Source organism: Molothrus aeneus, chromosome 4, assembly GCF_037042795.1.
Source record: "Molothrus aeneus isolate 106 chromosome 4, BPBGC_Maene_1.0, whole genome shotgun sequence".
Classification (NCBI taxonomy): Eukaryota; Metazoa; Chordata; class Aves; order Passeriformes; family Icteridae; genus Molothrus; species Molothrus aeneus.
Genome location: NC_089649.1, coordinates 2,142,648 through 2,155,285, shown reverse-complemented (window position 1 = coordinate 2,155,285; position 12,638 = coordinate 2,142,648). Strand labels below are relative to the sequence as shown.

The following is a 12,638-nucleotide window of genomic DNA, read 5'->3' as shown; positions in this document are numbered from 1 at the left end:
GGGCACTGCAGGGACAGGCACCTGCCAGCAGGGAATCCCCAGGGAAACACCTGCACCACCCCTGCTGCTCCCCAGCAAAGAGCAGGGACAGCCCGCCAAGAACAGGGCTGTCCTCAAGCATAGTCCTGGTCGAGATTGTGCTTCTTCCCACATGCCAAGCTTCCATCTTGCAGCAGAGGCTCTTACAGACACACAGACAGACAGACTCCCTGTCCCTCAGCCCTAGCCTGTCAGGACATACCATGCTCAGGGCTTTGGCTGACCACCATGACCAGCTCGCTGCTCTGGGTGTCCAAGTCCTGTAGGCTGAGGGAGGCGTTGGTCACGACCACGGCTGAGCCCTCCTGCACCCGGACAGGCTCCAGCACCATCCTGGGGGGCTCGTCATTCTGCCGCTGCACACAGCCAGAAGAAGGAACATGAGCACAGGGAAAGGCCCACCTGATTGAAACACAAGCTCCCAAATGACAGAACTGGTGCTGGCATCACCAGTCCCTCCAAATCTATCCAGCACCACAGCTGCTTCCAAGACGGAGGAGACACCAGAGCAGTAAGCCCTGGGGAAGAGGCTACAATGCACAACTGTCCCTGGGCATCACAGGTAAATTACGTGCCTGTGCTAGGGGAAGGAATCTCCATTTAATCCCCCTTCCCACATACTAAAAAGGAAGGAGTAAAGCCTTGAAAAGAGTTTGTGTGAAAGGAGAGGGCTCTGGCAGCTGGCGTACCTGGATTGTGATGTTGATGCGCTGCACCTCTGACTGGCTGAAGCCATCACTCACATAGAAGCTGAAAGCGTCACTTGTGGGCTCAATGCTCTCATGGACACTCTGGAAGTAGTAAATGTTCTTCTCCAGGACATCATGAAGGGAAAAGGATGCATCTGTGCTCCCCACAGACTCACTCTGCGGGCCAAAGCTCTCTCCTGCAAACCAGAATACCACTGGTGAAAGGATGATCAAATGGCTGATAAACTCAACAGAGACCCAGCACATTGTGAAGGACGCAGAAGAAGGGATGCTCCTTTCTACAGCTTGGCTTCCCACACCTTGTGGCCTTTGAGGGAGAAAACATCTGCTGTATTAGAGTGGGCCCTGGGGAAGCTGCAGTTTTTGTTGCAGCACAAGCCATCCCCTCCATGGGATATGACAGATGTGATCCTGTTGGGGAGCCCAAAGGAGGGAAGAAGGGAGAACCCAGCAGTTTACCTGTCCTGGTGTTCTCGACACAGCCATACACAGGCAGAGTGACCATGGTGACCCTCAGGTCCTCCTTGGCAGCAGTGTCATAGTCAGCAGTCAAGTGGTGATGAGCCAGCAGTGGGACCCTGCCCCCCTCATCCACCTAGGAAGCAACAGCAGACAACACAAATCCTTACTGAACAAGGCTGCCTCCATGGGAGAGGCTTGCCCAGGCGCTGGAGTGCTGTCCCACTCTCCCCTAGGTCTGTTAATCAGGAATTCAGCAGGGAGGTGAGGTGAGGTGAGGTGAGGTGAGGTGAGGTGAGGTGAGGTGAGGTGAGGTGAGGTGAGGTGAGGTGAGGTGGGATGGGAAGAACAAAACCCATCTGGCCTCCAAGAGGAGCCTGGACAGGACAGGAAGGGAACTGGCAGTGTCATGGTGACCTCTTGGAAGGCAAGACCTGCAGTTCTTGTTGTGGAGAGCCTTTTGAAGGCAAGGGAGGGGGAATGCACAGCTGGAAAGGAGGGAGATGACTTCCAAAGGCCTTGATAAGGAGTGTGAAATGCTCTGTGTCAGCCCAAAGCACCAGGTGTCTTCAGACTTGAAGAGTCTCTTACACACACACTGGTGAAATTAGGGATGAAATATTGAGTAGGGCTAAAAGTGACTTGCTCCACTGATATCAAGAAGACACCCTCGGGACAAGCAGCTCCTGAATGGACAGATGAGGTTTGGGGATGCAGATGGACTGTCAGACTCCTCCAGCCTCCAAGTGCTTTGTTCACCTTTTGGGTGGCACAAGGAACACTATGCTTTATTCAGTCACTTCCCCCCAGTCCAGGAAAACTGTTCAGCTACTCCCATCTGAGCCGTGGCTGCCCCTGTCCCCAGGCACTCAGAGCCATGGCTGTCTGTCCCTGTGCCCAGGCACTCAGAGCCATGTCCCTGTCCCCAGGCACTCAGAGCCATGGCTGCCCCTGTGTCCAGGCACTCAGAGCCATGTCCCTGTGCCCAGGCACTCACGGTGACGTGGTCAGCGAAGGCAATGAGCGTCGGGGCGGAGGTGATGGTGACGGTGAACATCTGTCTGTCCAGCCTGTTGTTGTCAGCATCCAGCACTGAGAAGTGAAAGATGTCAGTCACGGGCTGATTGCTGGTCTCAAACGTGGTGGAGTAGCTGTGGGATGAGGACATGAGGAGTCAGGGAGCCTCACTGACCCCCAGGCACATCTATCCCATCCTCTTGGAAGAGAGGTGGTGTCTCAGTTCCCAACCCTCTGTCACTTTCATTCCCTGAATTCTTTTAAGTAGCCCAGAGATCCCTGGGGAAAAGCTCAGTGAGCTTTTAACTGGTATGGCTTGAGGGAGAACAGTGTTCTTTGCTACCTGATCCTCTGGCTGTTGATGTCTTCCATGGTGAAATTGTAAACCTTGGAAAGGTCTTCATTGTGGGAGCCTGACATCCTGAGGAGGGTTCCATAGGCTGGCAGAGATATCAGCTGGATCTTGATCTCTGAGTCAGGAGAGTTGTTGTCCTAAGCATGAAGAAACAAACCAAATGAAAACAAGGCAGAATTAGCCATTGCTGTGTTCCACTAAAAGAAGAAAGAATAAGAGTTTTATGGTTTTATACCTGCCTAGTTGGGTCAGACCCACAGATGAATATTAAATGAAACTCTACTGATGAGAGTCAGGAGGGTTGACATTTTCAAAGCATACCACAACATCTATTTTCATTTTCTCTCAGCTCAGCAAGGCTTTCTCTATGTCCTTGTATCACATTAACACAGTCTCCCAGACATAAATGTGATATTTTCATTTTCAAAGTACTTCACAATGAACTAAAATCTGATTTTGTCTCTTTTCAACCACATTAAGTACAACCACACTGTGGTATCACAACTCAGATGTCATCTTTCTTAGAAGAGTTTTGTTAGGTTATTGAAAAATAAGACCCAGAGCAGAAATCAACATATCCTGAGCATATGGGTCAGAAGTGAAATCTTTTCCCTATCTGTGCTCTTATTCAGATTAAACATGAGCATCTCCCTTGTCAGCCTTCCTCCTTAAGAGGAGGACAGGACAGATTCCAGACTTGTATCCAGACTGATCCCTTAAAAAAAAAAACATTCCCAATCATCTGACAGCCAGCCTCTCTCAGCTCAGGTCTCTCCAGCCTTGTATCTGTACTGTGATCTCTCCTCCCTCAGGAGGATGCTACATCATCTGCAAGGAGTACAGAGCTTTCCTGGGAATGTCACCAGCAGGATAACTCTTGCACAGCCCACAGGCCCTGGGACCAACTCAATCCACCAAGCTCTGCAGCATCCTGGGGTGGTTTACTCCTTCCCCCTTCTGATCTGCCCAGAAAAAGGTGGGTGAGGGGGCTGAAGTTTTCAAGGGATTAACACTTGACAAATCCACGTGCTTTACTAGCAAGTCTGTTAGACAGAAAAATCTGGGATTAACTAGGTTCTCATGTTTAGCATGGCAGTTCACCTCTGGTACAGTCAAATGGGGATAACCTTAAATCCCTGTGGGATGAAAGAGTCTGTTATCCCCTCTTTGGCAGCAGCCAAAACTTGAGCTCTCTAGCCAGAATCCATGTTGACAGCAGGGAGGTGTGTGGGGGATAAGGAAAGGGAGCCTGGCAGCATTCCCTGGGCTTAGGAGGAGATGCAAACCCACCGTGTAAGCCAGGTGCTGTCGGGACAGGGTCACAGAGCTTTTGCTGGCCAAGGTGACAGCCAACAGGCAGCCTGGGGCCAGCTGGGGGCCATGGGTGTCCAGCTGGGACACGTCCACCCTCAGCACCGTGGTGACCGTGGTGACACCGTCGGTGACAGAGATTTCCATGCTGTCCTCTGCCGCTGCTGAGCCATCGTGCACGTACTGCAGAGCATTCCGGGTGACGTCCTCGTAGGTGAAGGTGTCGCCTGCCCAGGGAGGAGACACAGGAGTCAGAAAGACTCTGCTCAGAGCAGGAATCCAACTCAAATGACTTTAATCAAGAACTAAACTGGCATTTCATCCCATCCTGCCAGGGCTGTGGGTTATGAGGACGTTCATTAAGGAGCTGGCAGGGCAGAGGAAAAGCTGTGACCTTCCCAGTGCCAGTAACTCAAGGAGGGCACCAACCCTCCTTTTCTTCCCAGCTGCTTCCTGAGCTCACAGCTAGATAAGGCTTCGCTATGGATGTATCCTGATGTGCCAGGAGCATCTGTCTCCTCTGGCTATAAACCAGCCAGGCTGAACCCTCTCCTGCACTGAGGGAAACTCTTGCTCCACTCACCTGCTCTCATGAGCTCCTGCACATCTGCGCTGTACTTGAGCACGATGCCATGATGGGGAGGTTTCACCAGCTCAAAGAAAAGGCCCTCAGGAGCTGTATCCGTGTCACTTACAGCCAACTGGATCCCTGTGCCAGGGAAAGAGAGCATAGCTGATGTGAATGGAGCCAAAAAAAAAACGTGTAATTCAGTCAGTACAAGAAAAGTAAATAATTCTGGAGCTCCCCCAGCCTGAGAGCTACAAGTTCCATGGAAATAGTTTGTGCCCTGATGATGCTCAGGCTGTGTCAGGGAATTCTCTCCTAGACTGGCTCTCAAGTGACCCCTGGGCAAATGAAGCTGGGCCTCCTGGCAGAGAACTGAGGCCCAGCCCATGCCCCATGCACCCAACTCACCGATGGTGGCTCTTCCCCCCTGGCTGACCTCCAGGAAGGGAGCTGCAATCTGGAAGACTGGAGGCTGCTGCTCAGCAGAGAGCAGGTGGATGACAAACACCATCTCCGGGCTCGTGTGCTCCCCACCAGACACTAGGCACAGACAGAAACCATGCCTGAGTGCAGGAATGGGTTTGCAGGGACCCTTCACCTGGGAAATTCACCTGTCTGTACAAAAATCACCATTCCACATTGCTGACTCATCTCCCACCTTTATCTGTGAGCATACACACACTTCACCCAGGCCAAGAGCATTTCTCTCTGCCCCTAACTCAGAACATGGACTTCTCCTTGCTAGTGGAAGCCAGAAAGCACATGGAAACAGAAGGATGTGTTAAACAAGCAAGCAGCTTATCTATGGCAATTTAATTGCAGAGATGTCTCCATGCTGTATTAAAGAAAATGAGAGCGTAAAACTCCTTGTTCACAATGGGAGGACAACGGGGATAAATCAGGCCTTTAGGACTGATTCCAGGCAGCCTGGAATCAGGAAAAAGATGTCTCTAGCAAGCTGCAGCTCAGCTTCTGTAAAGCACTGCTGGGAACCTGACAAATTAATATTCCCCAGGCACGTGCATTTCCAGGAATTCCTACTGAGTGCCCACAGGTGTGCCTGCAGCAGAACAAAGGCCAAGGGGCAACAGGCAATGGGAAGGGCAAAAGAAGGATGAAAACTGCTGTGGCCAGGAAAGAAAAAGTGGCTGACATACCTGTGAATCGGAAGCTCACGGACTCTGGGAGACCTGGCGGGACAAACACAAGCACAGAGCGACTATGGTCAGGACAGGAAAGCACGCCTTGACGTGGACTTGGAGGAATTTGGGAGAAATTTGAAGTGCTGATGTTGAACTGGGCAGAGCCTTTCCTCAGCAAGGAGGAGCAGCAGCAGTGCAGCTGGCGTCCCAGCCCTGCAGGAGCACTGGGACCTCACCTGCAAAGGAGAAGGCCATGATCTCCCGGAGGTGAGGAGCGGCGGTTGGCGGGCGATAAGCGATCCTGCCGTGGTTGATGTCGGCCTGGCTGAAGTACCTGGCTGGGGACAGAGGCCTGTCCCTGTGCTCCACAATACCTGTGGATGCAGAGACACCAGCATTACCAGGAGGGGTTAATTACTCCATCACTCCATCTGATCCCACAGCTTCCTTTGCTTTTTCCCCTTTGGGTACTTCTTCGTACTGCTTCCTGAACAAGTCACACGGATGCAACTGCATGGAGGATGGGCTCTAGGGACAAGAGAAATGAAACAGAGATTCCTCACTGAGGCATTTCTTCACAGAACCTCTCACTCGAGAGGTGGGAAGCAGAAAGCCATGGGACACAACATTCAGTATTAATCATACAGTAGCAAAAACTGTCTGAACCCTGCAGCACATTCCTAAAGAAGCCAAAGAAGCTGGGTTAAGGAACAAGGTGTTTAAAAGCCAAGGAAAGAGGCCAAATGGATTAACAGGTGCCTCCACAGAGTGATACTCCGAGGGAAGGAGGAGATGTGCTCAGAAAATGTGGCATGCAGCAGGTTCACTTGCCTTGCCCAGGAAGGAGAGGCACAGTCACGTTGTACAGGATTTTCTCACTGGGAACCTCCGGGTCTACAAAGGAGAGGTGACGGGGCTCAATCACTGTCACACGGTCCTCCAGCACCTCAATAAACACATCAGACCATGAGCATCAAGGCCAGAGACAGGGAAAGATTCACCCAAAAATGCATTGAAAGAGAATTTGCTTTGCTCTAGTAAACATAAGACACTCTTGAGATGTAAAGGCCCAGTTCTGAAACCTGACCCTGACCCCCTGTCCCCTGCAGATGCACAACCTCCACACTCACAGGTGGCCAGGTTTCTCTTTTGGCCTACAGCAATTAAAAAGAGAGAAAGGAAAACCTAGTTTGATCAAGAACCCCCTGGAATGAACAAATAGTTCATTGTCTGTGTAGTTTTCTCATATAGTCTGATGTGGCTGGACTTCATTCTCTTTCAAAAGAAAATGACTGAAAATGACTCAGCCCTTTCAATTGGAATATAGAGGAAGCAAAGCTCTCCCTTTTATTTTAAACCTGACTAAAATTGCTCCGATCCTTCCATAACAAGATTATCACGAACCAAAGGCAGGCAGGGCCCTAAAGGAATTACAGTGCTGCTTGAAGAGACTTAAGTGCCCAAAACCAGTTAATTTCCACGTGTTCATGAACCTTAATCCTGCAGAATTAACAAATTAAACTGCTCATCTGGGTATGAAAAGCATCCAGCTCATTTCATAATCTTGAGCAAAAATAGGGAGAGAACAAGCTAAGTTAAGGATTTGGGCACTTAAATAACCTGCTTTGGAACATGAAAGGTTACCAATATGGGGGAATGAGGTTTACTAGAGTGAAGAAAAACCAATATAGACGTTGTGTCCAGTTTAACAAAAGAGTCATCAAACTTCCCTGGACCTTTCCCAGCAGTGCAAGTCCAAGTCAAGACTAGAGGGATGGGAGGACTCACAGTATTGTGCTTTCCTCTCAGCTTTAGAAGTCTCATTCTGAAGGAGTCTGAAGATGAATGAACAGAACTCCATCACACTGGGGCAGGGAAGTGGGATTATCTGACAGAAAGATTTAAGGTTATGTTTCTTCCTTGCTGCCTCCAAGGCCTATTTGTCTCTCCCAAAGGTGGGACTTGCAGGTGGTGAAGTAAAAGGTGTTTTATGGCCCTATTGAATTTTGTGGGGAGTAATTAGCTATAAAACCCAGTGCTGTGTGGCTCTGCCAGACATCTCTCCCATCAATTCTGTCAATAATGACAACAACAAAAAGTCAGGAGTGGGAAGATGAATGGCTCCAAGTAGCAGTCTGACCATGTTTCATTATCACCCAGGAAAGGTTGCCACTATTTCAAACCTTGACAAGGCGTTGTGCCATGGGCTTCCCACTAATCCCTCTCCCATTGCTTCCTGTGCCTTTCCTGGCCCCATGCCTGGCATGCAGGCCAGGAAAAGTAGAGGAATCAGCCGCAGGTGGTGGGGACACACAGGGAAGGCTTGCACCACAGCCTGAGAGCCCACAAAACTGACTTGAAACTCTATGATTATCTTTCCAATCAACACAGCTGGGGAAGGAACCAGCTTGGAGAGACAATTCTCATTCAAATAGTCATTCCCAGAGCAGCAGGTGGGATCAAGTTTACAGTGGAACTACTGGCAAACCCCATTCATTATGGTCTAAGCCACAGTTTTTCTCTCTTGCCATTCCTCCTGGCTTCTCAGGAAAGGGTAAGAATTGCATAAAACGTTGATGTTGCTTCTCTTTCCCCCTCTCCTTTCCAGTCTGTACATTCATTACTTTTAATACTGAGTTTTTCAGCTTTTCATGGATATATCTGCACCCCCCAGCCCAGTTACTCTTCTAATCTGTTTTTTTCCCCTTCCTACTCCAGCCATATGTTGGTGGAGTCACTTACAGCCATGTGCAGAGAGGAGCCAAGGGAAAGCTGAGGGGCCTTGGGTGTCTGGGGCAGAACAGCAACGTTGAACACGTGGCTTTCCAGGCTGGCTTGTGGACTGGCAGAGCTGGACACCTGGGAAGGAAAGGCCACAGGACAGTGGTGTTCAGGTGTTCACATAAGTGAACATCCTGAAGCCTTAATTTTTAGAAAATGCATAAAAATGTAAGCTCTGATGAAAGGAACAATGTCATTTTAGCCATTTGCTGCACCTGCTCTGTCCTAAAATCAATGAAATGTCCCAAGCCAAAGTTCAAGGCCTGGGCTTGGACAGGGGTGCCATGGTGTCCTGATGTGACCAGGTATTCCCAGCTCCCCTTCTGAGCTCTCTGTGCAGTCATTGCTACTGCTCTGAGATACTGAACCCAAACACTCCACTCATGCAAAATGCATAGTCTCTAAGAGGAATGCAGCAATTAAGCCAAAGATTAGCTTGTTCAACACTGACGCTCACAAATTCCTCGTTATCACTTATGTTAATTACTTTAGAAATTACCTTAATTGCCTCTGCGGTGCTACAGTAATTGCTCCTGTCTTGTAAACCAGATGTAACAAACACTGCGTGCCAGTGTTCATGTAAGCTTATTGAGGGCAGGCTGTGAAACCTTCCCAGCAAACAGCAAGGGCCTGTCTGAGCAATTTTATGGCTCTTAAACCTCTGGGGAGTGGGGATTTATTTCAGTTTCCCAGCTGCTGGGGAGTATTTTTACCTTTTGGCCTGTTCGCAAGACAGAGGACTGGGAAGCCAAAATGAAATTATTAGCTTAGAAACCAAGGGCTGTGTGACTCTGGGGCTCACCAATTTTTAAAAAGTCACTTGGAACGTTTTTCACTTGGTGTCAATATTCTAGGTTTTATGAGAGGGTGCTGTGTCCTGACTCCAGAGGACACGAGTGGAGTCACCTCAGAGAGCTGCCATGTGGTATTTCTAGGGAAAGGACAAGGAATACCTGGAACTGGAAGGAGTCACTCTCCACTTCAGCCCCTGAGTGCCTGTACCACACGATGCCATCGCTGATGTCCTGCTGGGTGAAGGAGGTGGTGGGGGAGGCTGCTCTTCCATCGGGTAAGAGCTGCCAGGAGCCCGCCGGGCTGTCCGCCGCCATGGGCACCAGCAGCACCACCTCCCCTGGGAAAGGTAAGCAGGAGCTTGGGAGAACACAGGCAGCAAGCCAAGAACAGCCAAGGTAAATGCCCACCCACTCAGAGCTTTTTTCCACGCAGTGTCAAGTGACAGAAATGCCAGCAGAGCTGCCAAAAGCCATCAGCAGACATTGAGACATCCCGGTGACATTGGGCAATCTTGTTAATTTATTCCATTAAATGGGTTGATAATTCTGCTGATTGATAATTAATCGCTCTGTTATGTGAATCATCCATCATAAGCTCTCCCATTTCATTTCCCCAAACCACCCTTGAAAAGTTGGAGCAACAAAAAAAAGTAATCCAGCAAGATACAGTATCACACTTCCATTCCATCATCAAACTCTGGGCTAAAATTCCTTTTTCAGTACCCTAATTACATTCCAGATCTTATGGTTTTGCTTATGGGAGTTCCTCTAAAAACCTAAAAATCAAATTCTATATTTTCTATAGGTATGAATATCTTTCCCATTATTCACAGACTAAGTTAGGCAGATAAGGCCTCCTGGATTCAGGACCAATTTTCCACATTTCTCTCTCTTACTTCTTCCCTCCCTTTCTGCTGCTTCTTCCTGCAGCTACAAACCTGCTTATATTACTGCAATTAATCACAGCAGCAATAATTATGGTGATACAAATACGGGATTATAAATTTTAGTTAGGGTTCGGCAGCAGGAGACAAGCTCCTCAGGGAAAAACTCCTGTTTCATGTAAATGCTTATTAAAAATTGGAAGACAGACCTTCATCTGCAGAAAGCAAAAGGGGGAATACAAATTAATTACTTCTCTTCTAAACTGCAAAACTCGCATTATCTCTGTTTCCATCAGGTGCTGGCAGTTGATGGAAACCAGCCTGTCCTCCCAGCAAAAGGAAATAAAAAAAACACATGGATGTTGCTAGAGGGATCCTCTAATTTTCCCAGATCGGCAAATTAAATGCAGTATCATTTCTTAGAAGTGCAAAACATGTTATTTGAAGACATGGATTTTGTGAAGAAAGTAGTGATGCTGAGAAAGAAAGGAGCATTTTTCTTTTCTTTCCATATTTCAATTCCCTCCACATGACATCTCTTTTTCATCCCGTGTTTCTCCATTTATGGCTCAGTCACAAATCCCAGAACCTTCCACACCCCCCTTACCCTGTGCCCAGAAGATCCTCCATAAGCATGGGGTTTCTGGTGAAAGTCACTGCTCTGAGAGCTGAGCTCAGAGCCTTTCAGAAGGAATCTGGAGACAAGAATTATCTACAGATCCAAACAACACCAGAAATCCTGTTTCGGTAGCAATCCCTTCCTCTGGGCCAAATTAAATAAAATGTCACAGAATGTAGGGAATTCTTCAAGGTAAATTTCTGCTCAGCAGTTTCTAGATGCAGATACTGCTCTGTGCTTCTCAAGGCAGGCATTCACCATGGAGGATTATCTTTTGGCACTAACATTCTGCTCTCTCAGGGCTGTAAACACACCAGGATTCCACCACAACTGGAGGAACACAGATGATCAGGAAGGGCAAAAGTGCTTTGTTCCTCTGCACAGCCATTAGGAGTGGAAAAAGATGAGGTTAGCACATTCAGCCACCCTACCATCCGAAGGAAATATTCCCCCAAACGTGCATGTAACAGCCTGGAAGGGTGCTGCTGTGGGGCAGCAGGACTGCAGGGGATTTACCATGTCTGGGCTGCTCCTCAGTGATGGTGTAGGTGATGTCAGAGTCCCTGGCACCGGGCAGCTCGGCGTGCAGGATTGTCCTGGAGATCTGCAGCATTCCTCCCTGGGGCACCCACACCAGGGAATTGCTCACCAGCCGGGGACTCCTGGCACCCTGCAGGCAGGGGACAGCAGGGAAAGACTGATTGCAATGTCAGCAATGGCACTTCCAAGGGAAAAGAGAGGATCAAGGAGAGTATTCTGGAATTTCTTAGGCATTCTACCCTGGTTGTCTGCTTGAAGAAATCTTCTGCTGTATCCCTCAGACCCCATTCCTAGCCTGTAGAACTGACCTCATCCTCTAATTCCTAATTTCCTGCTGCTGACCCTAAACTCAAGCCTCCCTCCATAATTTTTTCTTTTACCACCATGCTCATTCTCTCTGAGCATCCACCCAAGTCTTTAGTTACTTTGTGGGTTTCCTCACCTTCAAACTATTCCTGTGGCTTTTAAAATTTTTTTCCAATATTAATTTAAGCTTCCTGAAATGTGGATGTCAGCACTGGATTGCAATAATAGTTTCACTACAGTTTCCATTTATTTCAGTAACGCTACTCTGGCATTCAAGGATTAGATCAGCCCTTTTTGGCTCTAATTTGCTTTGTTGGACAGATCACCAAAATCCCTGTGACCTCTTCCATGCCATGGCTCTTTCTTATAAGCCCAGCTGCTGTAAATGTGACTTCTTTTGTGGATTTCTGCACATTCACCTTGAAACTGGCTGTGGCTGCACTTCGCCTTGAACTGTGTGATCAGTCAAAATCCTGACTGCTCCATCTAAGGGATCACCTCCCTCCTCACTTGCTACTCCACATAATCAGCCCCCAAACTGAAAAATGACTCACTGCTCTGTTCTTCTGGATCTGCCACTAAGACAGGAGAGAGAGCTAAAAAGATGTTTGTGAAAAGGAACCACATTACAGGATGATTCCTCACCTCCTTTTTGGCATGTCTGCTGTGCACCCACCTATTTTGTACTGCACTTACACTGTGTGTTTGTTATAAACATGGAAACCTTCAGCTCTGAGGTCACTAAATAACTGAATGTTCCTTCACTGGCCACATCAAACCCACCCAGCACGTTGTGATACCATTCCCACATGGCTTTGATGCTGCATGTTAATAAGAACAGACTCATGAGACAGCACTTTTTGCTTGGTAATCTATGTTAAAAATATTTTTAAAATGTAAAAGTGTTTTCATCTACCTGCTCCCAGGCAGGGCAAGGTCAGCTGCCTTGCAAATACCTTGGAAGCCTCCCTTAGCTGGATCTCTAGAGGTCTGGAGTACCCCTAAAATAAACATCTTTTGCCTTTTTTTTTTGTGTTCCCCCTGGCCTCTCAGAAAAGAAAGGCTTCCATGTCCCTTGGAACTGCAACAGTTCCAGCAAAGGGTCTGGATGGA

General features: G+C 48.4%; 1 protein-coding gene across 1 annotated transcript in view; it reads right to left on the bottom strand.

The window, feature by feature from the left end:
- The window catches only part of FRAS1 (Fraser extracellular matrix complex subunit 1), a 105,145-nt gene that overhangs the window by 18,905 nt on the left and 73,602 nt on the right, over positions 1–12,638 (bottom strand). Inside the window, exons 31-44 of the mRNA XM_066548866.1 lie at positions 11,196–11,349; positions 9,336–9,514; positions 8,344–8,460; positions 6,433–6,547; positions 5,838–5,975; positions 5,617–5,649; positions 4,868–4,999; positions 4,475–4,600; positions 3,871–4,118; positions 2,569–2,717; positions 2,206–2,359; positions 1,209–1,344; positions 729–925; positions 242–395 (exon numbers count right to left, since the gene is read on the bottom strand). Of these exons, the coding sequence (XP_066404963.1) occupies positions 242–395; positions 729–925; positions 1,209–1,344; positions 2,206–2,359; positions 2,569–2,717; positions 3,871–4,118; positions 4,475–4,600; positions 4,868–4,999; positions 5,617–5,649; positions 5,838–5,975; positions 6,433–6,547; positions 8,344–8,460; positions 9,336–9,514; positions 11,196–11,349 (2,032 nt within the window). The remainder of the gene's footprint in view (positions 1–241; positions 396–728; positions 926–1,208; positions 1,345–2,205; positions 2,360–2,568; positions 2,718–3,870; positions 4,119–4,474; positions 4,601–4,867; positions 5,000–5,616; positions 5,650–5,837; positions 5,976–6,432; positions 6,548–8,343; positions 8,461–9,335; positions 9,515–11,195; positions 11,350–12,638) is intronic.